A 26,637-nucleotide genomic window follows, 5' to 3' on the forward strand; every position below is an offset into this window, starting at 1 on the left:
CTATTACTACATAATAAGTCACCCCAATACTGAGTAACTTAAAACAGCAGTAATTTATTCTCAATTATGCATCTCTGGGTCAGCTGGGAATGGATGGAACTAGGCTAGACTCAGCTGGACAGCTCTGTTTTAGGCCACTGTTCCTGCTGGGCTTTTGGCTCTTCCCTGCTGGTTTGGTTTGGGTCTGTCCTATGTGTTTCAACTTGGGGTCCCAACTAAAGAGGCAGTAGTTACCCCCAAGGAAAACTCCTCACGTGGTACTAGCAGAAACAATTCGTATTACATAAACATTGTAAGCCTCTGCTTGCTTCGTATCTGCTAACCTCCTACTGGCTGAATCAGCAAGTCATATCTTCAGGCCCAAAGGCTCATTCTGCTCATTCTGAAGCCAAAGCAAATTATTAAACACATCAATGGGGTAAGACATGAGAGAGGGGTATTGGGAGGGGGGATGGGGAGGTGGTGAATATTTTTAAACTGTAATCAATCCACTAAACATAAATCAATTTTAACTGATTTTTTTAATTGGAAAAGGATATAAATAGTTCTAAGAGTAATTAAACATGGCTCATAAAATAAATGGAAAGTGTTCTACTTCACTGATAGCAAAAGAAATGCAAGGTGAAATATTTAATCAACGAAGTGATGATGCTTATTGCTAGCAAGAATGTAGAGATGAACACTCGTTCTGTTCATAGAGTATAAATGGGTAAGCAATTTGGTAATTCTACCAAGTCTTAAAATCATTCATACCTTTTGACCTAGTAACACCCTTTCTGTAACTTTTTCCTGACAAAGTAATAAAGAGACGTGGGTAGAAATGAACTTACATTTACAATATTATATAGTAAACTGAATCTAATAAGTGTCCAGCAATAGGAAAATAATATGGCACATGGAATATTACATTGTGGCTTGTCAAAGGTAATACAAAGCACCTACAAAGAGTAGATGAAGAGGGGCGCCTGGGTGGCTCAGTGGGTTAAAGCTTCTGCCTTCAGCTCAGGTCATAGTCCCAGGGTCCTGGGATCAAGCCCCGAATCAGGCTCTCTGCCCAGCAGGGAGCCTGCCTCCCCCTCTCTCTCTGCCTGCCTCTCTGGCTACCTGTGATCTCTGTCAAATAAAATAAATAAAATCTTTAAAAAAATAAAGTAGATGAAGAATAATCATATTATAAGAAGCTAATGTTTATTGAATATTTCTATGGGTCAAACACTCTTAAGCACTTAACATGCATTGACTCTTTTTATCTTCACAGCAGCCTTATGAGGTATTAGCATCAGAGGTGAACAGTATTTAAGAGTGCAAACATTTTATTTAGGAACTATTGAGGATAGAAGAAAAGAGATCTCATTAGAGAACTAGGCTCGATTATGAGTATAGGAACAAACAAATGAGGATTTATAACCAAGGAGAAAGGTAGGGGTCAGTGGATGAAAAATTACTAAAAGGAAACATCAGGGGTGAGGGAGGATTCTGGTTAAATTAACTTGACGGGATTCGTGCTAAGGGAAGACCAGAATGATTAGATGAGGGGTGGAGGATAAAGAATCTGATATATTGGATGATCAGATATTGAGGGCAAGCTTTCCTCTCAAAACTGACTAAGATTCTTGCTACAACTGGGTGATATAGGTAGGCTTGACAAGAATAGACACCAAGTTTGGGGCCTAGAGCACTAGAGGTAGGTTAAGGAGAGAGTCTTTATCAGAGGTGAGCACTTGATCACCGTTTTACAGAGGAGGGCATTGAAAACAGAGAGGTTAAGTTACTTGCCAAAGTCATACACTTTTAAAAGTGTAAGAAGCTAGGTTATGAATCTGAATACAAACAGTGTAGCTCCAAAACCAAGTAGCTGTTAGGTGGCAAAGATAGGATTCATACCCAGGTCTTGTGAGGATTTTTTATTCTACCATACTGCCTTCTAAGTTTATAGAATACTCTGAGCTCTTCCCAAAGATTAAATGTTAAATGTTAAACTCATGGTAGACAAGGGCAGAAAGATCAGATAGAGCAGTGTGCTATTCCTACATGTGCCAAATAAATTTATGTTTGAGAAAGCATAAAGGTATGTTGTGGTAGAATAATTCAAACAATTCTTTTAAGAGGGTACATTTTCTGATCCTTTGGTCCTAATGACCACACTCATGGAAGCCAAAGACGTTGCCAGGCACTGCTATTTCACATTAACAGTCACAGGCTTTTCTTAGTAGGAGCAATGTGGAGTCAGCCCAAATACGTAAATAATTTTCTCAAAAATTGAAAATCATTCTTGAATTAGAGGGAAGCAAGCACTAACATATTAATGTTATTTGGATTTACGGAAAAATAGTTTGACGTGAATAATTTACTTAGAATTGTATTCTTTGTTCAGGTCTTAAAATTCACTTCTTAAACAATACCTGAGGTAATTAGGTATTTGTTGAAGCTCACTCACCATTTTCTTAATATATATGGTTAATAAACAAGGAATGTTGCCAGCATGCTTCTTAGAATGTAGTGAGCAAAATATGAAAAGATAGCCTCGTGAGCTTATACTTGGTTTCATTGGTGCTTTGAATAAGGTATAAGATACGGTTTTCATGGAAATTTTTAAAGGAATTTTTCTTACATTAAAAGCAGTATTTTCTTCACATATTAAAAAAAATAGTGCGCTACTTAATAGCATGGAAAATAAAGCATCTACCTACTGTTTAAATATTACATGGATGTGTTGCATTTCTTTGTTTCTGGTCATGTGGGATTCTCAGAGCTGCCTATAAATATTTTTTAGTTGCTTCAGAATAATAACCTCAGGCATAATTTTCTTTAAAGGCAGAATTGTACTGCTGGCAACTATTTTATCCCTACTCTCCTTAAAGGAAATGAACATCCACCAAACAAAGTGGAATACTAAAGACTACCCAATTTCACAGCTGGTGTGGAAAAGACTGAATTCCTGAGGAAAGATGAACTGAAAGTCTAGGGTCTGTTGTATAATCTTCCTCTTCCTTTTCAGTTATGAATACACAAACAGTTCCTGACTTACCAATGTTCAACCTAATGATTTTTCAACTTTTTGATGATGTGAAACCAGTACTCATTCAGTAGAAACCATACTTCATGTTCTAAATTTTGATCTTTTCGTAGGCTAGCAATAAGCAGTAAGATACAGTCATGATGCTGGGCAGTAGCAGCAGCCACAACTCCCAGTCAGCCACGCAATCACATGGGTAATTGACCAACACACTTAGAATCATTCTGTTTGTCACTTTCAGTGTAGTGTTCACTTACGTGATATATCCAGCACTGTATTATAAAACAGGCTTTGTGTTAGATGATTTTGCCTAACTGTAGGCTAATACAAGTGTTCTGAGCACATTAGATTAAGGTGTATTGAATTCATTCTCAACTCATCATGTTTTCTTACCATAGGTTTATTGGGGTATAACCCCATCATAAATCGAGGAAGATCTGTATGACTAAGTATATTTCCTTCCTCAAGAACTGAAAAAAAAAAAAAATGATTTCAACAGATACTTAAAAGTCAGTTTTTTTAAATCTTTCCTTAAACCATCTGTTGGAGAAAGTAAACCTTCTTGAGAGAGACATCCATCTCTGCTCAATTTCATGAAGTCCTCTGCCAGTAAGGATTTCAAAAGCACCATCTTGGTGAAAGGCGCTATTTTGTCTGAGAGAGACATGGGTTTGGAGCTAGATACAGTAAGACTAGGTTAACTTAGCCACTTATTAATTATGTTACCCTGAGAAAGTGACTCCACTTCTTTGAGTTGGAGGTTAGTAAAATTGAGATAATTCCTACCTCATAAATTTATTATGAGAATTAAATTGTATAAGTATACTATAACTGGTGGTAAGTGGTTACTATTGGTATCCTTTCCATGATCTATAATAAAGTGTGAAAAAACTCTCCTGCAAAATATTAGGAAAAGGGTTTTAACTGCAGACCTGGAAGAATTAAAAATAATTATGAGTAGGTTTCTGAATAAAATGGACAGTTTATTTTTATGAAATTGTAAATTAGCAACCCTAATCAAAAATTAGGGTCTGCCTTTGGCTCAAGTCATGGTCCCAGACTCCTGGGATCAAGTCCCACATCCCTGCATGGGCTTTCTGCTTAGCAGGGAGCCTGCTCCTCCCTCTCCCTCTGCCTGCTGCTCCCCTTACTTGTGCTCACTCTCTCTCTGTGTCAAATAAATAAACAAAATATTTTTTTTAATAAAAGCATAATTCAGAGAAAGATAATCCTCAGTAAAACTGTAACCCAGTCTTACATATGAATATACCAGAAAAATTCCTAATAACATTAGGAGCTAGAACCCACCAGAATGTTAAAAGAATAATACACTATGACTAAGATATTTTAGGGATAATTTACCATATCACTTACGGTGGAGGAGAAGCCATGTGATCATCTCAGTAAATGCCAGACACATTGACTAATTTAAAAAGATACATGTATATGTAAGGTTACATCCTAAATACAGCGAGTACTATATTTTTTATACCACATACACACATATCTATCATGAGCAAAGGTGAAATATTAGAGACATTCTCATTAAAATCTGGACTAACATAGGGTATCTGCCATCATCACTATTATTTACATTTAACATAAATCAGACCATTACCCTTACGTAAAAAAGTGAAAAAAGTAAGAATATTTTTTTTAAAAATTTTTTTAACATTTTATTTATTTATTTGACAAACACATATCACAAGTAGGCAGAGAGAGGGAAAGCAGGCTCCCGCTGAGCAGAGAACCCTATGCGGAGCTCAATCCCAGGACCCAGAGATCACGACCTGAGCTGAAGGCAGAGGCTTAACCCACTGAGCCACCCAGACGCCCCTATTAAAAATGTTTAAAGCATGAATAAAAATATATCAATATTTTTAAATATGTTAAGTGATCTCATTTTATTTGCCTTTTTAGGAAATTTTTATGATAAATGTGCAATTTTTTATAAACAGGAAAACCGTTTTCATTTAAAAATTAAAAGGGTGTTGGACTTGACCATATTTCTTCATGTGGTCTTTTTTTTTTTTTGCTTCTTGTATTTTATTCTAATAGAGCTATTTGCCACTATGTAGCTTCTTGGCACTCATGATTTTGTTTTGAATCTGAATCTGAATCTGAATCAGATGGATTGATTGATTTATAAATACATCAGGAAAAGGTTATTTTGCCTGCTGCAGGTCACATGGCAGTAAGTAGCAAAACCAGAATTCTTAGTCTCTGGATCCATTCCTTTTTACACTCTGAAAAGTTTTATTTCCAACAAGGCAGCAAAATGTAATGCTCTGATTCTCAAGCTTTGGTACGTATATGAATCACCATGAATTATTACTTAAAAATACTTAATTCTTGGGCCCACTTTCAGTCTAATTCAGTAGGATTAGGGTGATGACCCCAAAGTTTGCCTTTTTAATGTGTGTCTCATGATGCTTCTACTGAACACACAAGTAAATATTGAAATAGAAAGAATAGAGATTTCAAATGGATATGGTGTTACACAAATATGTAAACTATTAAGTTTTAGTACTGCTTCCTTTTACTGTACTACTTGTAAGATCTTAGACAACCAAGCAATGAATGGAAGGGAAGCATAGAACATGCTGAATGAGAGCATGGGCTTTACATTATAGCACCTTGAACATGTTCCTGATGATAACAGTCCCTACTTCATAAGAAAGTTCTAAGAGAAATTCGTTAAGGAGAAAAAAGAATGCAGGGCAGAGACAGACTAAACTTGTTAGTCTAACAGAAGTTTCAACAACACACTCAAGAAAAAAGTACCAAGGGTTCTTTATTGACAAAAAGATTTTGTTTTCCCATCAGCTTTTATTCTGCTTCAAGTCATTAGAGACTACTTAAACTTTTTATCTTTAAATCTCAAAGTGTATTGATGACTCCAATTGATGAGATAGTTCCTGAATTAAATATTTGAATAGATGTTTCGGAAATACTGGTAAAGTTTGAAATAATACAGGCTATACTCCTAATTTGAAAGAAAAGGTATCAAATGAAAATTTCTATAAAAAGGCATTACAATCTTGGACTGTTTCATGCTGAGACTAAGAATTGTTTCAGATGGCATTTTTAGATCTGGTATGTTAAACTAGTATAGAATGTTGGCAACTTGTGTGAAAATGGTGGAAAAGATTTTGGCATTCCCTCTCCATGCATGCCTCCTATTATATATATCCTCATGTTTTTTTAGATCTGTTAATTAACCATAATGTGGAATATATATTACTATTTTTTACATTTCTAGGTTCATTTTTGTGATCTATATTTATTTTTTATCCAGCTCTAATTACTGTACACATCTATTATGGCTGCTGAAATCTTACCCAATCTTACTTCCATTTATGTATATATGTATTTATTTATTTACTTATTTATTTAGGCTTTGAACCTTTAATAAGAAAAAGAAATATATGGAGCTCAACACTGTGTTTCATGTGTCTCTAGGTCAAGGTTTTTAGGATACATGACAGACCTAGCGAACAGGACATACATAAACAGAAACAGTCATGGTTACAGACTTAAAAACTAGTGCCTGGCACAGTTAAATCTCCATTTCCTCATCACTCAGCGGCATGTTAGGGATTCCCCAACTGATGGGGAACAGACCTCTAGATTCTGAACACTTCAAGGTGCCCTCCAGCACTTCCACCTCCAGCAGAACTTGGTGCATCTCCCTCAGGAATTTCTCATTGTGTTCATACCCTTCAGTCAGCCCCTTGGGCACCTCCACCAGATGTAAGGTATCCGCCGCCTCCAGAAGCAACGCCCATTCTACCTCGGGTATCATACATGCCAGAAAGTCTGGGTTGAACTCCATGGGGTTGATGGAGACCTATGTGGCCTGCCAGGCCAGCGGGGTTTTGTTAGGGACAGGAGCTTGGTTTCCCTATTCCGCCCAGGAGACGGATGTGAGACTTTTATTTCTATTTTTAATAGACTGTAATTTTAGCTTGTGTTTACGACTTAATTTTTTTCAGTTCAATTAAGAAAAAAGTTCCTGGGTGCCTACTTGTTATCTGTCAAATAAATAAATAAAATCTTTAAAAAAAAAGAAGAAGAAGAAAAGAAAAGAAAAAAGTTCCTGCCCATGTGAATGTACTATTTGAAGCTTTCTTACAGCTTCAGGAAACAAGCACCTGAGATATTGTCAAAAATTTACAGAATCCTTCTTTTCTTTGTAAAGTGATTTTGGTAGATAGATAGATTCCATTTAGTTAAATCATGTCTCTTTGCAGGAGAAAAGGCAGAAACACATAATTAAAGTTATTTTTTAATTCAATTTAATTAATATTTACTGTATTATTAGTTTAAGAGAGGTGGAATTTAGTGATTCATCAGTTGCATACAACACCCAGTGCTCATGACTCCAAGAGCCCTCCTTAATGTCCGTCGGCCATTTACCTTATCCATCCCCACCTCCCTTCCAGCAACCTTCAGTTTGTTTCCTATAGTTGAGTCTCTTGTAAGAGTTTGCCTCCTTTTCTGCTTTCATATTTTATTTTTCCTTCCATTCCCCTATGTTTGTCTGTTTTGTTTCTTAAGTTCCTCATCTGAGTAAAATCAGGTATTTGTCTTTCTCTGACTGACTTATTTTTCTTAGCATAATACCTTCTGGTTCCATCAAGGGCATTGCAAATGGCACAATTTCATTCTTTTTGATGGCTGAGTAATATTCCATGAAGCACATAATTTTACCCACTCCAGAATTATCATTATTTGGTGGAATTACTAAAGGATTTGGGAAAGGCAGCAAGCAATCTTTAATAATCACTGAAGAAATCATTTTATTATTGATGAGCCAATAAATAAGAATTTTACAGGGGTGCCTATGTGGCTCAGTTGGGTAAGCATCTGCCTTCAGCTCAGATCATGATCCCAGGGTCCTAGGATCAAGCCCTGCATTGGGCTCACTCCTTGTCAGGGACCCTGCTTCCCCCTCTCCCTCTGCTGCTTGCCCTGCTTGTGCTTGCTCTCTCAACTAAATAAACAAAATCCTTAAAAAATAATTTACAAATAGTAAATTGAATATAAATACAATTTAGCAATTGAATTGCCTTCTTCTGTCATATCTATTTTATTCAACACTTACAAAACACCTAGAGTGTTAGTCTGTGTTTGGTGCTAGAAAGGTGTAGATGAACACAATATATCTTGCCTTTAAGACATTCTCCTTTTTTTTCTCTTGGAGCTCCCAGTTTAATAAGCTAGAACAATAAAATAGAACATTAAAAGTGTAGTAATTCTGTATTTATCAGTCTTGTGTAAAGTACTGAGGTGGTTCAGAAGAGGGAGTAGTTAACTCAGGGTTTTGAGGAACAGCCAATTTTTATTTTTTTAATTAAACTTTTAATTTTGAGATAATTATGGATTTGCAGTTGTTAGAAATAATGGGGGTCCTATATACCCTTCACACAGGTTCTCTAATGATAACATATTACACAAGCATAGTACAATATCACAGCCAGGATACTGACATTGGTACAGTCTAGTATAGAAGGTTTCCATCACCATAAGGATCCCTCATGTTACCTTTGTATATCCCACTGTCTTCCCTCCTGCCCCCACTTCCTCCCTAGCCTCTGACAATCATTACTATCTTCTCCATTTAATAATTTTGTCATTTCAAAAATGTTACATAAATGGGATCATATAGTCCTGTAACCTTTTGAGGTCTGCTTTTTTCATTTAGCATAATTCTCTGGAGATTCATTCAGGTTGTTGAATGAATTAAATTTGTGCCTTTTTATTGCTAAGTAGTATTCCATGGTATGAATGGAGGTACTTTAGTTTAACCATTCACCCACTGAATGACATTTGTGTTGTTGCCAAATTCAGACTGTTATGAAGATAGCTGCTATAAACATTAATATGCAGATTTTTTTAAAGATTTTATTTATTTATTTGACAGACAGAGATCACAAGTAGGTAGAGAAGCAGGCAGAAAGAGAGAGGGGGAAACCGGCTCCCCCGTGGGCAAGGAGCCTGATGTGGGGCTCGATCCCAGGACCCTGGAATCATGACCTGAGCCAAAGGCAGAAGCTTTAACCCACTGAGCCACCCAGACACCCCTCATATACAGATTTTTGATGGATATAAATTATCATAGCTCTGCCATAAATCCCCAAGAGTGCAATTGCTGGTTGGTGTGGTAGCTGCATGTTTAGTTTTTTTATTTTTTGTTTTTTTGTGTTTTTTTTTGTTGTTGTTGTTTTTTTGTTTTGTTTTGTTTTTTAAATTCAGACAGAGATCACAAGTAGGCTGAGAGGCAGGCAGAGAAAGAGGAGGAAGCAGGCTTCCTGCCAAGCAGAGAGCCCAATGCAGGGCTCAATCCCAGGACCCTAGGATCATGACCCAAGCTGAAAGCAGAGGCTTTAACCCACTGAGCCACCCAGGCGCTCTGCATATTTAGTTTTTTAATAAAAACTGCCAAACTATTTTCAGTGGTTGTACCATTTTCCATTCTTAGCAGCAGTGTATGAGTGGTCTGGTTTCTCCTTGCCAGCTTTGATGATGTCACTTTTAAAATTTTAGCCATTCTGATATGTATGTAGTGAATATCTAACTGGTTTTAATTCTGTTGAACATCTTTTCATGTGCTTATTTGTCTTCTGTATATCCTCTTCAGTAAAATGTCTTTTCATGTCTTTTGCCCATTTTTGAATTGGATTGTCTGGTTCTTTATTGAATTATTGTTTTTTAAAACATATTTTAGAGGGTGCCTGGGTGGCTCAGTGGGTTAAGCCGCTGCCTTCGGCTCAGGTCATGATCTCAGGGTCCTGGGATCGAGTCCCGCATCGGGCTCTCTGCTCAGCAGGGATCCTGCTTCCTCTCTCTCTCTGCCTGCCTCTCTGCCTGCTTGTGATCTCTCTCTGTCAAATAAATAAATAAATCTTAAAAAAAAAAAATATATATATATATATATATATATTTTAGATACAAGCACTTTGTTGGATAATGTTTATAAGTATTATCTCCCAGCCTCCAGTTTTCTTTTTTCTTATTTTTAGTGATTAATGGACTTGAGATTTTAGTATAGTTTTAGATTTGTTGAGTAATGGAGCAGATAGTACCTAGAGTTCCCTATACCTGCCCTACCCATCCCACCTCACTCTCAAAGTTACCCCTTTTATTAACATCTTGCATTAGTGTGGCATATTTGTTACAATTAATGAGCCAGTATTGATAAATTATTACTGACAATATTCTGTAGCTTACATTAAGATTCATTTGTTTGTGTTTTAGAGTTCTGTGGGTTTTGACAAATGCTTAATACCACATATCCACCATAACAGTTTCATATGGGATAGTTCCATTATCCTAAACATTTCCTATGCTTCACCTATTCATCTCTCTCTTTCCTCTTTATTCCCCCTGAGCAACTACTGATCTTACTATTTCTATAGATGTGCCTTTTCCAGAATGTAGAGTCCAGTAATTCCCCAGTTGCATATAACACCCAGTCCTCATCACATCACGTGCTCTCCTTAATGTCCTTCACCCAGTTACCTCCTCCCCCATCTACCTCCCTTCCAGCAACCCTGTTTGTTTCCTATAGTTAAGACTCTCTCATGGTTTGCCTCCTTCTCTGATTTCTTTCCATTCTCTTTTCCCTCCCATCACCTACGATCCTCTGCACTGTTTCTTGTATATGTGTACCCTTTTCAGACTGATTCCTTTCACTTAGCAATAGGCCTTTAAGATTCTTTAGGTTTCTTTTCACGTTTTGATAGCACATTTCTTTTTATTGCTAAATAATGTTCCATTGTATGAATGTACCACTTTTGTTCATCCATTTACCTCCTGAGGAGAATCTTAGTAGCTTCCAGTTTTTCATAGTTATGAATAAATCTTCTATAAGCATGCTGGTTTTGTTTGGTCATAACTTTTCATCTTGATGTAGGAGTACAATTATGGTAAGACTATATTTAGCTTTGTAAGAAACTGCCAAACTGTCTCCCAAACTGGCTGGACCATATTACATTCCGACCAGCAGTGAATGAGAATTCTTGTTTTATCACATCCTTCTCAACATTTGGTAGTCAGTTTGGGGGAGGGGGGGTAGCCACTCTTATTAGGTGCATAGCGGTATCTCATTGCTGTTCTACTTCGTAATTTTCTAATGACAGTATGATGTTGAGCATCTTTTCAGATACTTATTTGCCATCTGTGTATCTTCTTTGGTAAGGTATCTGTTCAGATCCCACAACCATTTTTTAATTGGGTTATTTGGTTTATAATTGTTGAATTTCAAGTGTTCTTTGTATATTTTGAGTACAAGTCACTGGATAATATTTGCAGATATTTTTCTCCCAGTCTGCAGCTTGTCTTTTCATTTATACAGTCTTTTTATTTATACAAATCAAAAGTTTTTAAGGTAAAATCAAATTTAAAAATTAAACTTGTAAATTTAAAGTTAAGTTTATTGGTTTTTTCCTTTTATGGATCATGCCTTCAGTTTTAAATCCAAGAACTCTTTGCTCAGCTTTAAATCCTGTAGGTTTTCTGTGTTTTTCTTTTCCTAAGAGTTTTATGTCTTATATTCAAATTCATGATCCATTTTGAGTAAATTTTTATATAAGGTATGTGACAGATTGAGGTTCATATTTTTGCCTATGAATGTCTCTTCATAATTGCCCCAGCACCTTTTGCTCAAAAGGATATCTTTCCTATATTAAATTGCTTGTGTGCCTTTGTCAAAAATCAGTTGGGCATATTTCTGTGAGTCTGTTCCTGAGCTCTCTGTTCTGTTCTGTTGATCTATATATCTGTACCTCATTAGTCTTTTTTTTTTTAACTTTGATTTTTTTATGGAATAAATTTGATGTATGACATTTTGCAGGTTTAAGGTATATACTTTGATATGTGTTGGCATATGATTGCTGATGTAGCATTATTTATCACATTACATAATTATAGCATGATGTAATTGTTTATTGTCACTTCATTGGTTAAATTTATTTATAAGTATTTTATTGTTTTAACTCTATTGTAGATGGGTTGGTTTTCCTTATTTCTTTTCACATTCTTTATCATTAGTGTCAAAGAATGCCACTGATTTTTGTATATTGATTTTGTATCTCGCTACTTTACTGAAATTTATAATAAATTCCAACACTTTTTTGACTGATTCTTTGGGATTTTCTACGTATCGGTCAGCAAATAATGACTTCTTCCTTTCTGATTTGGATGCCTTTTATTTCTTTGTCTTTCTAATTGCTCTAGCTAAGACTTAGAGTACTATATTGAACAGAAGTGGTTTGAGTGGGCATCTTTGCCTTGTTCCCGAATTTAGGAGACACACTTTGAGTTTTTCTCCATTGATAGCTGTAGGTTTGTTGTATATGGCCATTACACGTTGAAGTATGTAACCTGCCATACCTAGTCTGTTAAGAGTTTTTGTCATAAGGGACTCCTGAGTGGCTCCGTCAGTTAAATGTCTGCCTTCAGCCCAGGTCATGATCCCAGGATCCTGGGATAGAGTCCCATACCGGGCTCCTTGCTCAGCAGGGGGTCTGCTTCTCCCTCTGCCTGCTTCTCCCCATGCTGTGTGTGCTCCCCACCTCTCTCTCTGACAAATAAATAAATAAAATCTTTTTTTAAAGAAGAGTTTCTTGTCATTAAAGATGTTGTATTTTGCTTTTTCTGCATCTATTTGAGATGATCATGTGATTTTTATCTTTCATTTATTGATTTGTATATTACATTAATGATTTGTATATATTGAGCCATCCTTATTACATTGCAGGGATTAATCCTACTTAGTCATGATGTATAATCCTTTTAATGTGTTTGTGAATTCAGTTTGCTAATATTTTGTTGAGAATTTTTATATCTATTATTCGTCAAGAACATTGGTCTATAGTTTTCTTGTGGTGCCCTTATCTGTTTCTGGTATCAGAGTAATGCTGGCTTCATAGAGTGTGAACTCACTTCATGAGTGTGGAAGTATTTCCTCCTCCAGGCTATATTGGAAGTTTGAGGAGCATTCGTGTTAATTCTTCTTTTAATGTTTGGTAGAATTCTCCAGTGAAACTATCTTATCCTGGAAGTAGTTGTCTGTGTTGGGAATTTTTTGATTACTCATTCAATCTGTTTATCTGCTATTAGTCTATTCAGATTTTCTATTTCTTCCTGATTCAGTCTTGGCAAGTTATAGGTTTCTAGACATATGTCCATTTCTTCTGGGTTATATAATTTATTGGCATAAAATTGTTCATAGAAGTCTCTTACAATTCTTTTTTTTTTATAGTACCTATTGTAATGTCTCCTCTTTCATTTCTAATTTATCTAAGTCTTCTCTTTTTCTCTTAGTGTACCTAGAGCCTTATAAATTTTATTTTTTTAAAAGACAGGTTTTAGTTTTATTGATCCTTTCTATTATTTTTCTGGTCTTTATTTCATTTATTTCTGCTCTTACTATTCTCTTTCTTTGAACTAACTTTGGGCTTAATTTGCTCTTCTTTTTCTGGTTCCTTAGGTGTTACTTTCAGATTGTTTATTTGAGTTTTTTCTAATTTCTTAATTTATGCATATTATAAATTCTCCTCCCCAAACTGCGTTTTGCTTTATCCTGCAATATTTGATAGGTTGTTTTCATTTTCATTTGTTTTAAGATAATTTTTTATTTCCCTTTTGATTTGTTTTTTGACCCAATGGTTGTTTAAAGTGTGTTACGTAGTTTCTACATACTTGTAGATCTTCTCACTAACCTCTTGTTGATTTCTAGTTTCATACCATTGAGGTTAGAGAAGAAAATTGGCATGATTTCAGTCTTCTTAAATTTTATATAATTTGGGGAAAATTTTTTTTTTACTATGATTTGTTTTATTGCCTATCATGGTTTGTCCTGGGGCATATTCTATATGTACTTGAGAAGAATGTATATTTTGGTCTTGGTTGCATGTTCTGTATATGTCTATTAAGTCCATTTTTCTAAAGTGTGGTTTAATTCCAGTTAAGCCAATTTGTTCATTGCAGATAGCCATGTATTGAAGTCCGCAACAATTATTGTAATGTTGTCTATTTCTTCCTTAATGTGTCAGGATTTCCTCTGCCATTTTATCTTTGCCTTCTGGTTATTTTGTTTCTCCATTGTTTCTTTTACCCTTTTTGTGTCTACCTTTATAAGTTAGTTTTCCAAGGTGATTTGCTCAATCCACTCCTTTTGTTTGTTTGTTTCCTGTTTCTGCTGTAAAATTTTGCTTTGAGGTATGCATGTAACGTCTCATAGATAAAATAATCCTTTCTCTGGGGATAGCAATTTATCTTCATTTACCTTTAAAGTTTTCAACCTTTTACTCTTCCCCTTTGATATTTTTAATATCACATGTTAACTCTTCTTATGCTGTGATTTTGATACCAAATTATAATGTTCTTTTAATTTTTGTGCTATAGTTAAGAGCTTAATATACTGTTCTAAAAAAGAGTTGAGGCACCTGGGTGGCTCAGTGGGTTAAAGCCTCTACCTTCAGCTCAGGTCATGATCCAGGGTCCTGGGGTCAAGGCCCGCATCAGGCTCTCTGCTCAGCAGGGAGCCTGCTTCCTCCTCTCTTTGCCTGCTTCTCTGCCTACTTGTGATCTCTTTCTGTCAAATGAATAAAATCTTTTTTTTAAAAAGTAAAAAAAAAAAAAAGAGCTACAGTATTGTATGACTGTCATCTTAATTAATTTTGTGTACTTATGTTTTAGCTTCAAGAGTTCCTTTTAAAATTTCTTGTAAGGCAGGTCTGGTGGTGAACATCATCAGCTTTTATTTATCCGAGAGAGGCTGTATTTCTGCTTCGTATCTGAAGGATAATTTTGTCAGAGTAGTGTTCCTGGATGGCAATTTTATATTTCATTTATTTTGAATATGTCATTCCATGGTCTCCTTGCCCATAGTTTCTGCTGGGAAATCTGCTGATAAACAAGTGGAGATAACTTTGTAGCTACTGTCTTTTTCTCTCTGGCAATCTTCAAAATTCTTTATCATTGACTTTTGACTGTTTTTTTTTAATTTTTAATTTTTTTATTAACATATATGTATTATTAGCCCCAGGGGTACAGGTTTACGTAGTTCACAGCACTCACCATAGCACATCTCTTCCCCAGTGTCCATAGACTTTTGACAGTTGTAATGTAGTAGTCTTGGAGAAGGTCTTTTAGTGTTGAGATGATAAATATTGTATTAGCCTCAAGGACCTGAATATACAATTCATTCTCTGGGTTTGGGAGTTTCTCAACTATTATTTTTTGTTTTTTATTTTTATTTTTCTCATCTTTTCAAAATTTTATTTTATTAATTGATTGCTGGAATATAGAAGTAAAATTGGTTTTGGATAGTGATCTACCCAGTAACCTTGATAAATTCATGTATCAATTCTGATAGATAATGTATAGATTTTACATTTTCTATATACACAAGCACATTGCCAGCAAAGTCCATTTTATGTCCTCTCTTCAGATATTTTATTTTTCTTACTTATTGCACCAAGTATGACTTCCAGTAAAATGTTGCTTAAAAAATAGAATTATTAGCATCCTTGTTTCATTTACAAATCACAAGGAGAAAATTTTTAATAGTTTACCAGTAAGTATAAAATTTACTGGAGATTTTTTTGGTACCCTTATCAGAATAATGATGTTCCCTTCTATTCTTCCCTTTGAAAAGAGATTTTTAATCACAGACTATCATTGAGTTTTATCAACTGCTTTTTTTGCATCCATTGGTATTGAGATTTTTCTCCTTTATTCTTTAAATGAAGAATATTATGTCACTTTTTTATTACTAACAGCTATTATTTTTTAAATGTATTCTCTGTTCTCTTCTCCCTCTTTTCTCCTTCTGGGATTCCCATTATTCTAATAGTAGCTTTTTTTTTTCCTAATGGTAGCTTTTCCAATGGATTCAGATAACTGTCTTACAGTTTCTTCATTTTTAAAAAATTTTTCTTTCCTCTTCTACCTGAATTATTTCTATATTTCTGTTGTCAAGCTTGCTAATTATCTTGTCCCATATGATCTGTTATATTCCCAATGAATTATTCATTTCATTCATTGAACTCTTCAGGTCCAGAATTTGTTCAGTACTTTTTTTTTAGATTTTCAGTCTCTTCTGTAAAATATTCCTGTTCATTAATTTTATTCCTGAGATCACTGAATTATTTTTTTGAGTTTTCTTGTAGCTCTACTCCTCTCCTTGCTTACCGCGCTATTTCTCTCTCAAAATAAATAAATAAATCTTAAAGGAAAAAAAAAAAGATTGTATCTAAAGGACAAGGAAGATATAAGGAGTTTATTTTTAGCTCTTATGAAACAAATTCCTCATAAATGTGTATGTCTGTTATTTAACTTTTTCATAGTCAGCTTTTTTTTTTCTTTTTTGGGGGTGGGTAGAGGGAAAAGGACAGAATCCTAAGCGGGTTCCACACCCAGCATAGAGCCCAACACCAGCTTAATCCCACAACCCCGAGATCATGACCTGGGCCGAAATTGAGTCAGATGCTTAATGGACTGAGCCATCCAGGTGCCCTTATATTCAGCTTCCTACAAGTTTTCAGAGATTCACTGTATATGAAGTATGCCCAGAAATCATGTTACCTTCCCCAAATCTGTTAGAAGGTAAGGTATTGTGTAGAAAATTAAAAAGTAAAACACAGGCATTGCCCTCAGTTTAATTTAGCAGATATTGATTGTTCTTATCACATAGAGTATAGTGCATAGGTCCTAGAAAAATGCTGTCATGATACCTTTCCTAAAAGACATTATAGTTTAATGGAAAAGACAATTTGGTACATGCACACACACATACAATTCACTCCAGTGTAAAGTAAAATTCCTTTTTAAATGCTAGATAGGATAGCCTTACAGGAAAGAGAAAAGAAATGTATATGTAATAATGAAAATATAAGCACAAACAAAACGTTTTATGAAAAGAATACCATAGGAAGGGGGAGATTGCCTTTTCTAAACTTACAGGTGTTTTGTTCTTTGCTTTTTTTTTTAACTTTTTTTTTTTAAGATTTTATTTATTTGACAGACAGAGATCACAAGTAGGCAGAGAGGCAGGCAGAGAGAGAGGGGGAAGCATGCTCCCTGAGGAGCAGAGAGCCTGATGCGGGGCTCAATCCCAGGACCCTGGGAATCATGACATAAGCTGAAGGCAGAGGCTTTAACCCACTGAGCCACCCAGGTGCCCCTGTTCTTTGCTTTTATTATTAAATTTATTCATCTCAGAAATGTTAACTTTGGAAAAAAGGGGGGGTTCATGATAACTCTTACTGCTTTTCTAAAGTCTTCAATTCAGTTTTTACACTCTTTACATTTATAGACCACCATGTCTCCTACTAACAAGAAAGTTGAGCCTATCAGGAGTCATTTCCCTTCACCCACCTTCTACTGATGTACTTACTTAATCCAAACCCATCGCTCACTACATACTTTTTCCCAGTCTTGGGTAACTGTGTTTCCCTCCTAAAGGCCCTGACCTCAATTTCTTTCTGTCTCTTTCAGGATCTCGCTCAGGCAGTCATTCTTTTTCTTTTCCAAGTCTTCAATCTCTTCATCATTACTAGCTCCTTTCCTGCAGCCTATGTACATGCTCAAGAATCTCTGACCCTAAAAAGACTTCCCTTATTTTGTTAAGCCATCTAGAATACTCTTTTCTTTTCTCATTCTTACATCTCAAAACAGTAGTCTGCCTGTCCTCACTGTCTCTATTCCTACAGCCACGATAACTTTGTATAATCATGTAAATATATTTTAAGATCTTGAAATATAGAAACATTAGAATTTATATTTTGAAAGAGATAAGGAGAAACTGTAATGTTTGAAAGAGCTCTCATTTCTTTGGATCTTTGGTGTAAAGAAACAGGATAAATACAACCAAATTTAGTCAAATGCAGTGTAAATGGACAACTTCTATTTCTGATTGCCTTACCCTTTTCATAGAAGGTATTTATTTTGGTGGTTCCAAAATGGGTTCAACCACTGTCTTATATATATGTGACTCCCAAATCTGTATGTTAGGTTCTTATTTCTGTTTCTGTTTGTCTCCTGAACATTTTCCATTTCAGAGTCTCATAGGACCCTAAAGCCAGCATGTTCAAAATTAACTCTTTTTTTCTCCCTTACCCTTCTTCAGGCCCATGTTATTTTCTATCTTACTGGTTCACGGCCCTTTGCTGCCCAGCTACCCAGGTTAAACTATGAGTTGTCCTTGACTCTACCCTTTATCTCACCTCAAAATTCACCAATTCCTGCCAGTAGTACTTCCTTTTTTTTTACCTGACCTCCCTATACCTTGTACTTCTACCCAATTTTAGTCCTTATCATTTCTCACCAGGCTACTACAACAGCCTCCTTATTTATTAGTACACCACTTACAGTCTTTATCCCTCCAACTCTTCTGCTCTCCAAGCACTGCACTACTTAGTAATATAGTTACTAGGAGCTACTAGGTACATATAACTACTGAGCATTTGAAATGTACCTAGGCAAAACTGAGATGGACTGCAAAATACAAAATGGATTTTGGAGACTTATGAGAAAAAGAATGTAAAAGCTCTCAATAATTTTATATTATTAAAATAACACTTTAGGTATATTAGTTTAAATAAAATATAGTATTAATTTTAGGGGCTTCTGGTGGCTCAATTGGTTAAGCATTTGACTCGATTTCAGCTCAGATCATGGTATCGGGGTCGTGTGATTGAGTCCCACATTGGGCTCCATGCTGGGTGTGGAGCCTGCTTAGGATTCTCTCTCTCCCTCTCCTGCCCCCCCCCTCACCACTCGTGTATGCTCTCTCTCACTCTTTTTAAAAAAAAAAATGAATTTTACATGTTTCTCTTTACCTTTTTTTTTTTTAAGATTTTATTTATTTGAAAGAGAGAGAACACGAGCAGAGGGGAGGGGTAGAGGGAAAGAGAGAAGCAGACTCTCCACTGAGCAGGGATCCCTATTCAGGACTTGATCCCAGGACATGAGCCAAAGGCAGACACTTAACTGACTGAGCCATCCAGGTGCCCCACTCTTTACCTTTTAAAATATAGTTACTAGAAACCGTAATTAAAATCACATATGGAACTCTTACTCCAGTTTTTCTTGTGACTGGCTCCTTCTCATCACTCAGGTATCAACTTACAGGTCTTCTCTGTCTGAACATTATCTAAAGGAATTCTACCAGTCTCAGCCGTATTACCATGTTCTTTTTTCTTCATGTCACTTTTCACTGTGTAAAATTACCTTGTTTATTGGTATATCTGATCATTGTCTGCCCCTACTAAGTAGTAAGCTTCACAGGGACAGGAAAGTTGCTCATTAGTAAATAAGATTTACTACCTTGTGCTTAGTACCTAGAACATCTGACCTATAGTAGGTACTTACTCATTGCATGGGTGGATGGCTTCTACACTGTTCAATGTGGCTCAAGACTCAGCTTAAGTAGTACCTCCTTCAGGAAGTCTTTCCTGGCTGTTATTGCTCCTGAAAGCCTGGTTTATTGATCCCTCTGTTATGCACAGTTCTATAGTTGTACTTATACATTATCTTTTTGTTTACTTCATATCTCTTCTTTTACCCTTAGCCCTTAGTATTTCTTCAGTATATCCATCCCCATTCTCTAAAATATGCCGGTTACCTAATAGGCATTCACCATGTTTGTGGAATATAGAAATAAAATTTTTCTTTTGAGTTAATCTTAAATATTATAACCATATGGTAAACAATGCAGCTTATAATAGACAGTAAATATCTGTTGCATGAATAAGTGAATTCCTGTGTAGTATTTTCTTATTATTAAAACAATATAGCAGGGCTGCCTAGATGGCTCAGTTAGTTAAGCATCTGCCTTTGGCTCAAGTCATGATCACAGGATCCTGGGAAAATATCACTACCCTAATAGCAACTATTTTCTTTAGCCTACTTTTCCTTTTAATTATACAAGTAAAACATGGATGTGTATATATCACTATAAAAATAAAATTCAAATAATACAGAAATACCTAAAGTTTTAAAAGTGAGTCCCTTTAATAATCTTAACTTCCTTCATCAGGCACCCTTCATTAAGTACCTCTGTTTTTTTCTATAAACATAAATTTTATATATCATATGAAGTAATATATGTATAGTATTTAAATTATTTTTCACATACCTTAGAAATATTTTTTAATGTTTCTTCATAGTTTTGTGGACTGTCTTTTCATTTTAGAATTGAGACAGATATAGAAAAATAAAGCTGTCTAGTACAAAAAAGTTCGTTGGATAAAGATTCCCATTTCTAATTTCTTCATTTATCTTTAGGCCTAATGATTTCTATTTTTGTCTCAATCATTTTAAATTATGAATTTTCTATAATTACGAAGTTGGAAAGAGGCAGAGTCTGGATTCAGACCCAGATCTTCCTACTTCAAATCCAGTTATCTTTTCACTTACTGTCTCTCTGAACTTAAGCTTTCTTAACTATAAAATGGGAATAATAATGTCTTTCTTGCCTGTTCTTAGGATAAATATGATAATCACCTGAGGACATATAATACATGTGACCGACCTCAAATTTTAACTAAAACGCCCTAAAGATCAGAGGAATATCTATATCCATTTTTAGATAACCATATTAATCTTGTTATTCAGTGTTTTGATGCTTTTTAGGTCATGGGAATAGAACTAAGATTTGCTAGATAACACAGTCATTCATAACTTAGCTTACCTGTATAGGTTTGGGCTTTGAAAACCGTGTCTAGTCCATTTTATTTTTTTAATTTAATTTCAGATTAGAAACTAGTAAACTGCATCAGAGTAGAAAGGTTTTGTTTGAAAAGGGAACCATTCACTTTCTCTTTATACAATGCCACTATTTTCATTTTAAAAATATCTTCCCCAAAATGTGGTTATAGATGATCTTCAAATGTAATCTTTCTGGTTTCTCTCTTAGCACTTTTCCTAACACATTATTTTGCTTTATCCCTCCTATGGTAACCATGGGTACAAAACTTTAAGAAGCTTATTTCTATTTGTTTTACATTCAGCAGATACCATTACCTTAAATACTTCTTTTATGAATTATGCTTCTAACATGACAGGTGTGTAATAGAAGCTTAGGGTGGAATAGCAATGACTTGATTTTCTCTGATTCTGAACATCACTAAAGTGGGCTACCAGAGGTAGCCAAGAGAGAATTAGATGTAATTGCTTGCCTAAAGTGATAATATCTTTCCAGTACATCCCCTGAATCCCAATAAAGGCAGATGATTTCAGGGAGAAGCTCTCCTCATTTGGGAGATGGGAAAGATCAAGTAAGGGTAATAATTAAAAAGAGACCAAAATGTAACACATGTAGACTGGGTATACACTAATCATTATTTGAAAAAGTAAGATAAAGCACTATTTATTCCAAAATATTCTGTTGAAATACTTGCTTTTTGAAGTCCGTGAAGGCCTGTATGTGTTTCATAGAAATTTCATGGAAATAATACGAGCTTAGAAAGGAGGAAGGCAGGTGACTCACTGTACCATTTTAAGAATTCTACTCTAAGAATAGAACTTGTATTAAAATCTAGAACACATTAAAGAAAACAAGCATATTGATTTTTGTTTCCTGGTTAATTCTTTCTTTTGAACTCCACCCCCCACAATCTCCTTTTAATAATAATTTGAACTTGATGATTTCTTTAGTAATTAGAAAAGGATATCAGCTTTCAGTAATAACACTTGATGTTACCTATACTTACTTGAGAAATACTCATTTTTTAACCTTTTGCTGAATGTATCTATTATTTTAGTCTAATTTCATTTCTTTTACTAGCAAACAAAATAATGGTTTGTTGTTGTGAAAACTATATGAGAGAATATATATGAAATGCCTGGCTCATAGTAAGCATTCAATTTTTTTAAAAAGAATTGCAAATATAATTTACAGTTAAGTTACTTTCTTTACCTCTTTGTGTTGATCTTGTTTTGAAAATATGAGAACACTGAATTTTATTAAGGTGCTACATTTGCTTGGTAATTTTCTTTGCAACCCTTAGTAGATAAGTTCTAAGATTTTTTAATGCAATTATGATACTAATTATTGAATAATTCTACTCAGCTAGACAGTGTCTATCTACAGAATGAAGTAAACATCATAACACATCCAACTAAACTAGATAGTAACTGTTTTGTTAGGACTTTGAACTTATTATTTATGTGATACAGTATTACAGTATAAATACTCAACCCAATTTACTTTTGGTGAAGAAGTTTTTATGAAAATAGTTCAAACCTGAAAATGTGTTTATATCTAAACTTGACTGGTCACTTGTATCACATCACTTGTGGACCACTGAAAAAATATTGGTTTCTATGTCCAACCGCTGACTTTCCAGAAGAAGCTGAACAGTGATGGGCTAACATGTTTAACAAACCAGCTCTTAGGTAGGAGGAGGGCTAGGAGATACTGATCTGCAGTGTCTGTTGACTTCCATGGTGTAAATACTTCTATAAGTTACTAAGATAATATTGAATGTTGGGAAAAGATGTACAGTAGCACAGCATTATATAATAGTTCTATCATACAGATACCAAAAAACATACATAACCTTAAAAGGGTAATAGCAAAATTTAGTAAATTAATTTGTAGTAAAATATAGTAAATGTAGTAAAATGTAGTAAAATTTAAAGTAAATGTAAATTAAAGTAAATTTTTTAAAAAGTGAATTAAAGTAAAATGTAGTAAAATTAATTTGTAGTAAAATGTAGTAAATGTAGTAAAATAATTAGAGTTTTTATTACCTTTGTTTAATTGTAAGTTTATATAATTAAATTTTAATAATTGTGTTTAACCGTCAGCTTAGTTCTGAAAATATAACAGTTCTTAAGAGCTTGTATGAACTGATTAATACTAGAAACTATAACATACCCATATTTTTTTAAATCAGCTAAGTAATTCTGATGCAAGCAACCTGCCAGCTTAATTATTTTTTCTAAAATACAGATAAGATCCTGAGTACCAAGAGTCATTCCATAGTCAGACCCAAAATGTCCTTTCCAGACTCGTTTTAAATCACACCCATTCTCTTATATCCTCCATATGGCACCCAAACTAGATTTAGATTGTTTGCAGCTCCTTAGACACACCTTGTACTCTCCCAACCACCTTCCTTTTCATTATCTTCCTTCAGCTTTGAATGTCCTTGCCTCATCTGCCTGACTTCTGCAACACTGTTTATTCATCCTTCTACAAGTAACTCAAATGCTACTTCCTTTTATTTCCTACTGTTGGAAACATTCCTATTCTTCTTGATGTTCTCATAGTGATTTGTTTATACTTCATTTTGAGCTCAAATTTATCATCAGTAACAAATGGCTATTTCCACTTAACTATATTATAAATTTCTAAAGGGTGCCTTTGAATCATTCGGTACTTAACACTTTTAATACCTAAAAATGATTAATAAACACTTGTTTTAATAGGAAGGACTTTAACTTATTTTAATAGGAAGTATGTGGATAAGGCATGATACATCCTTTATTTTCTATGCCTTTGGGAAACTAACCAAAATTTAAACTTTTTTGAATTAGATGTTTCAAACCTTTTTCTTGTTAATTGAGGACCACATTAATACCTATATCCTGCACAATAACAGGGAATACAAAAATGATGACTCAAGCTTACTAAAGAAGAATTTCACTAGAGAATATATGAAGGACTTAAGAGTAAAAAATACTAAATTATATAACTACATATACAAATTATTTTTATTATTCTGATTTAGTATACTTTATAGTATTCCCAGCATTTGTATCTATAAACAAGCTGTAAAAAAAGCAAAAATACTATGCTTTGCTTTGTGATTTGAGAGAAATTTGCTTTCATATATGTCCTTAAGGATAATCATTCTGTTGCTTTCTGGCATTTAATCTGGAATTAAAAGTATCTGCCTTCACAATAAGTATAGACAAGATCTAAGTATAAAGGGAGTGTTTTAAAGTAAAAACAATCCAAGAATTTCTTGAAGCAAATGTAGCACATTTCTTATTAGTGGTATTTCATAATTTTTTTTTCATCTTTGACCCTAATCCGCCACCTGATGGCAAAAATTAAAATGACATCTTTTGTAATACTCAAAACTTCATTGCAGTTATTTGGGTTTTTATGTATTCATTTTTATGGAGCCTCCAAAACTCCAAATACACATTTATACAAATTTTATGTATTTGGTAAATGTTTGATGATTACTTTGTATTTCAGGAGAATTGGAGGTACTATTTAACTTCTGTTAGACAGTGTCTCTACTAGGGAAGTTTGTTTAAAATCTTAGTTCCTTTATGGAGCTGTATACAGAGTCTGTTTTTTTAAATTAGTTTTGTTTAATGGGGAATTTTATTTAAATCTCTCAATTTTCTCTTTTACCTTTCCCGTTTCTTTCTTCAGAACGAGGTCACTCAGACACCATGGTATTCTTTTACCTTTGGATTGTGTTTTGTATCATCAGTTCCTGCTATACCCTCATCTGGGATCTGAAGATGGACTGGGGTCTCTTTGATAAGAATGCTGGAGAAAACACCTTTCTCCGGGAAGAGATTGTATACCCCCAAAAAGTATGTACAAAGCATGCTTATTATTTGTTTTAAAAACAACTCCTGTATATCACCAGCCAACTCCTGTTATGATGCATACCTAATCCCAACCCAATACATTGAGAAAAAGCAACTAATCACCAAAAAATACTAATTCATTCAGTCAGCAAAAATAATCAGGTTTTTACTATATGCTGGGCACTATAGAAAATAAAAACAAAGTTGTAGTTCTCAAAGAGGCCATAAACTATATAAAACAGGTAAGCCAGCAAATTATAATACAATGCAATAAAGTCTAGAGTAGAGGAATAAATAACTTGCTATAATTTATGACCTAATTTTGAACATGCAATTCACTGTTTCACATTCCCTCTATTCTTTGCCTGCTTTGCAAATTCCTGTTCCTTCTTTTTTATTTTAATTCTTTATTTATTTTCAATTGAAGTATAGTTGAGGCATGAGTGTTACATTAGTTTCAGGTGTACAGCATAATACTTCAGCACTCTGTGTTATGTTGCACTCACAAGTGTAACTACCATCTGTCAGCATGCAGCACTGTTTCAGTACCATCGACTATATATTCCCTGTGCTGTACTTTTCATCTGAGTAACTTAATTCATAACTGGAAGCCTATATCCTTCCACCCCCCTTTACCCATTTTGCCCATTTCTTTACCCCCCACCCCTCTGGCAACCATCAGTTTGTTCTGTGTATTTGTGAGTCTGTTTCTACTTTTTGTTTCTTAATTTGCTTTTTAGATTCCACATATAAATGAAATCATGTGGTATTTGTCTTTATCTTCTGATTTATTTCACTTAGCATTGTGCCTTCTAGGTCCATCCATGTTGTTGCAAATGACAGCATCTCATCCTTTTTTATAGCTGAGTAATAGTCCATTGTGTGTGTAAATATATATACATCTTCTTTAGTCATTTGTCTATCAGTGAACACTTCGATTGCTTCCATACCTTGGCTGTTGTAAATAATGCTACAGTAAAACAAAGGAGTACAGATATCTTTTCGAATTACTGTTTTAATTTTCTTTGGGTAAATACCAAGTGGAATTACTGGATCATATGGTCTATTTCTTTTTTTTCATACTGTTTTCCACAGTTGACTACACCAATTACATTCCCACCAGCAGTGTATGAGGGTTCCTTTTTCTCCACATCCTCTCCAGTTCCTCCTCTTAAAAAGTCAGTTCAAGGATTACAATCTCTAAAAAGCCTTTCTTTTTCTAAGCATATTTAGCCATTTGTCCTAATTCCATTTTAGCCTCTACAAACTTCTGTTATAGCAGTTATCACATTGTTTTATAATTAACTGTTTAGGTATCCATATCCCTCACTACCCAACATAGTTCCAAGCATATAGTAGACTTAATATTTGTAGAATGACTAAATTAACACTTGACTGAGTCAGCAGTGCTATGAAAGCACAAAGGAAAGGAAGTGCCTGAATCTTTGGTATGTCAAGAAGGTGTCCCTTTTCATTTATTTCAGCCAATTTTTGTTAAAGTAAAGTGCCAAGCTGAAAATGTATGGATAATTCCTTACGAATTATTTATATATGAATAAAAGGATAAAAGAGTCTAAATTAAAAAGAGGACAAAAGTGCCAATCTGAAGATATATGGATAATTCCTTAGGAATTATTTATATATGAATAAAAGGATAAGAGAGCCTAAATTAAAAAGAGACCAAAAGTATCATTACTCAGATAATAAAAGAAATTTAACAATCAACTAGGAATCCTGGTAAGTGAATTTTGATCTCAGGTGTCTCACTAAATTAGCTACATAACTTTAGGCAACTTTACTATAGTATATTCTCTTCTACCACATAATCTCTTGATCCTTTCCCAGTTCTGAAATTCTGTGATGAGGAGGGATATATAGATTGGGTCACTAATAATTCATACTATGACAGAATGTCCCCAGTACCTCAAAACTACACTTTGAAAAGTGTGTGAATACATAATATTCAGTTGATGAATAGTGAAAGCTGTTTTAATAAAGTGAGGACTAAAGTAGGAGAGTCATACAAAGAATGATATGTCAGGTAACTT

At 34.5% G+C, this 26,637-nt stretch overlaps 1 protein-coding gene across 1 annotated transcript in view; it reads left to right on the top strand.

Annotated features, from left to right (window-relative positions):
• Positions 1-26,637, top strand: part of XPR1 (xenotropic and polytropic retrovirus receptor 1) — a 253,833-nt gene that overhangs the window by 210,775 nt on the left and 16,421 nt on the right. The window contains exon 12 of the mRNA XM_045074328.1: positions 24,426-24,592. Coding sequence (XP_044930263.1) covers positions 24,426-24,592 — 167 coding nt within the window. The remainder of the gene's footprint in view (positions 1-24,425; positions 24,593-26,637) is intronic.

This window comes from Mustela putorius, unplaced genomic scaffold (genome assembly GCF_011764305.1).
Source record: "Mustela putorius furo isolate JIRA1106 unplaced genomic scaffold, ASM1176430v1.1 tig00537335_pilon_pilon_pilon, whole genome shotgun sequence".
NCBI classification, from domain to species: Eukaryota; Metazoa; Chordata; class Mammalia; order Carnivora; family Mustelidae; genus Mustela; species Mustela putorius.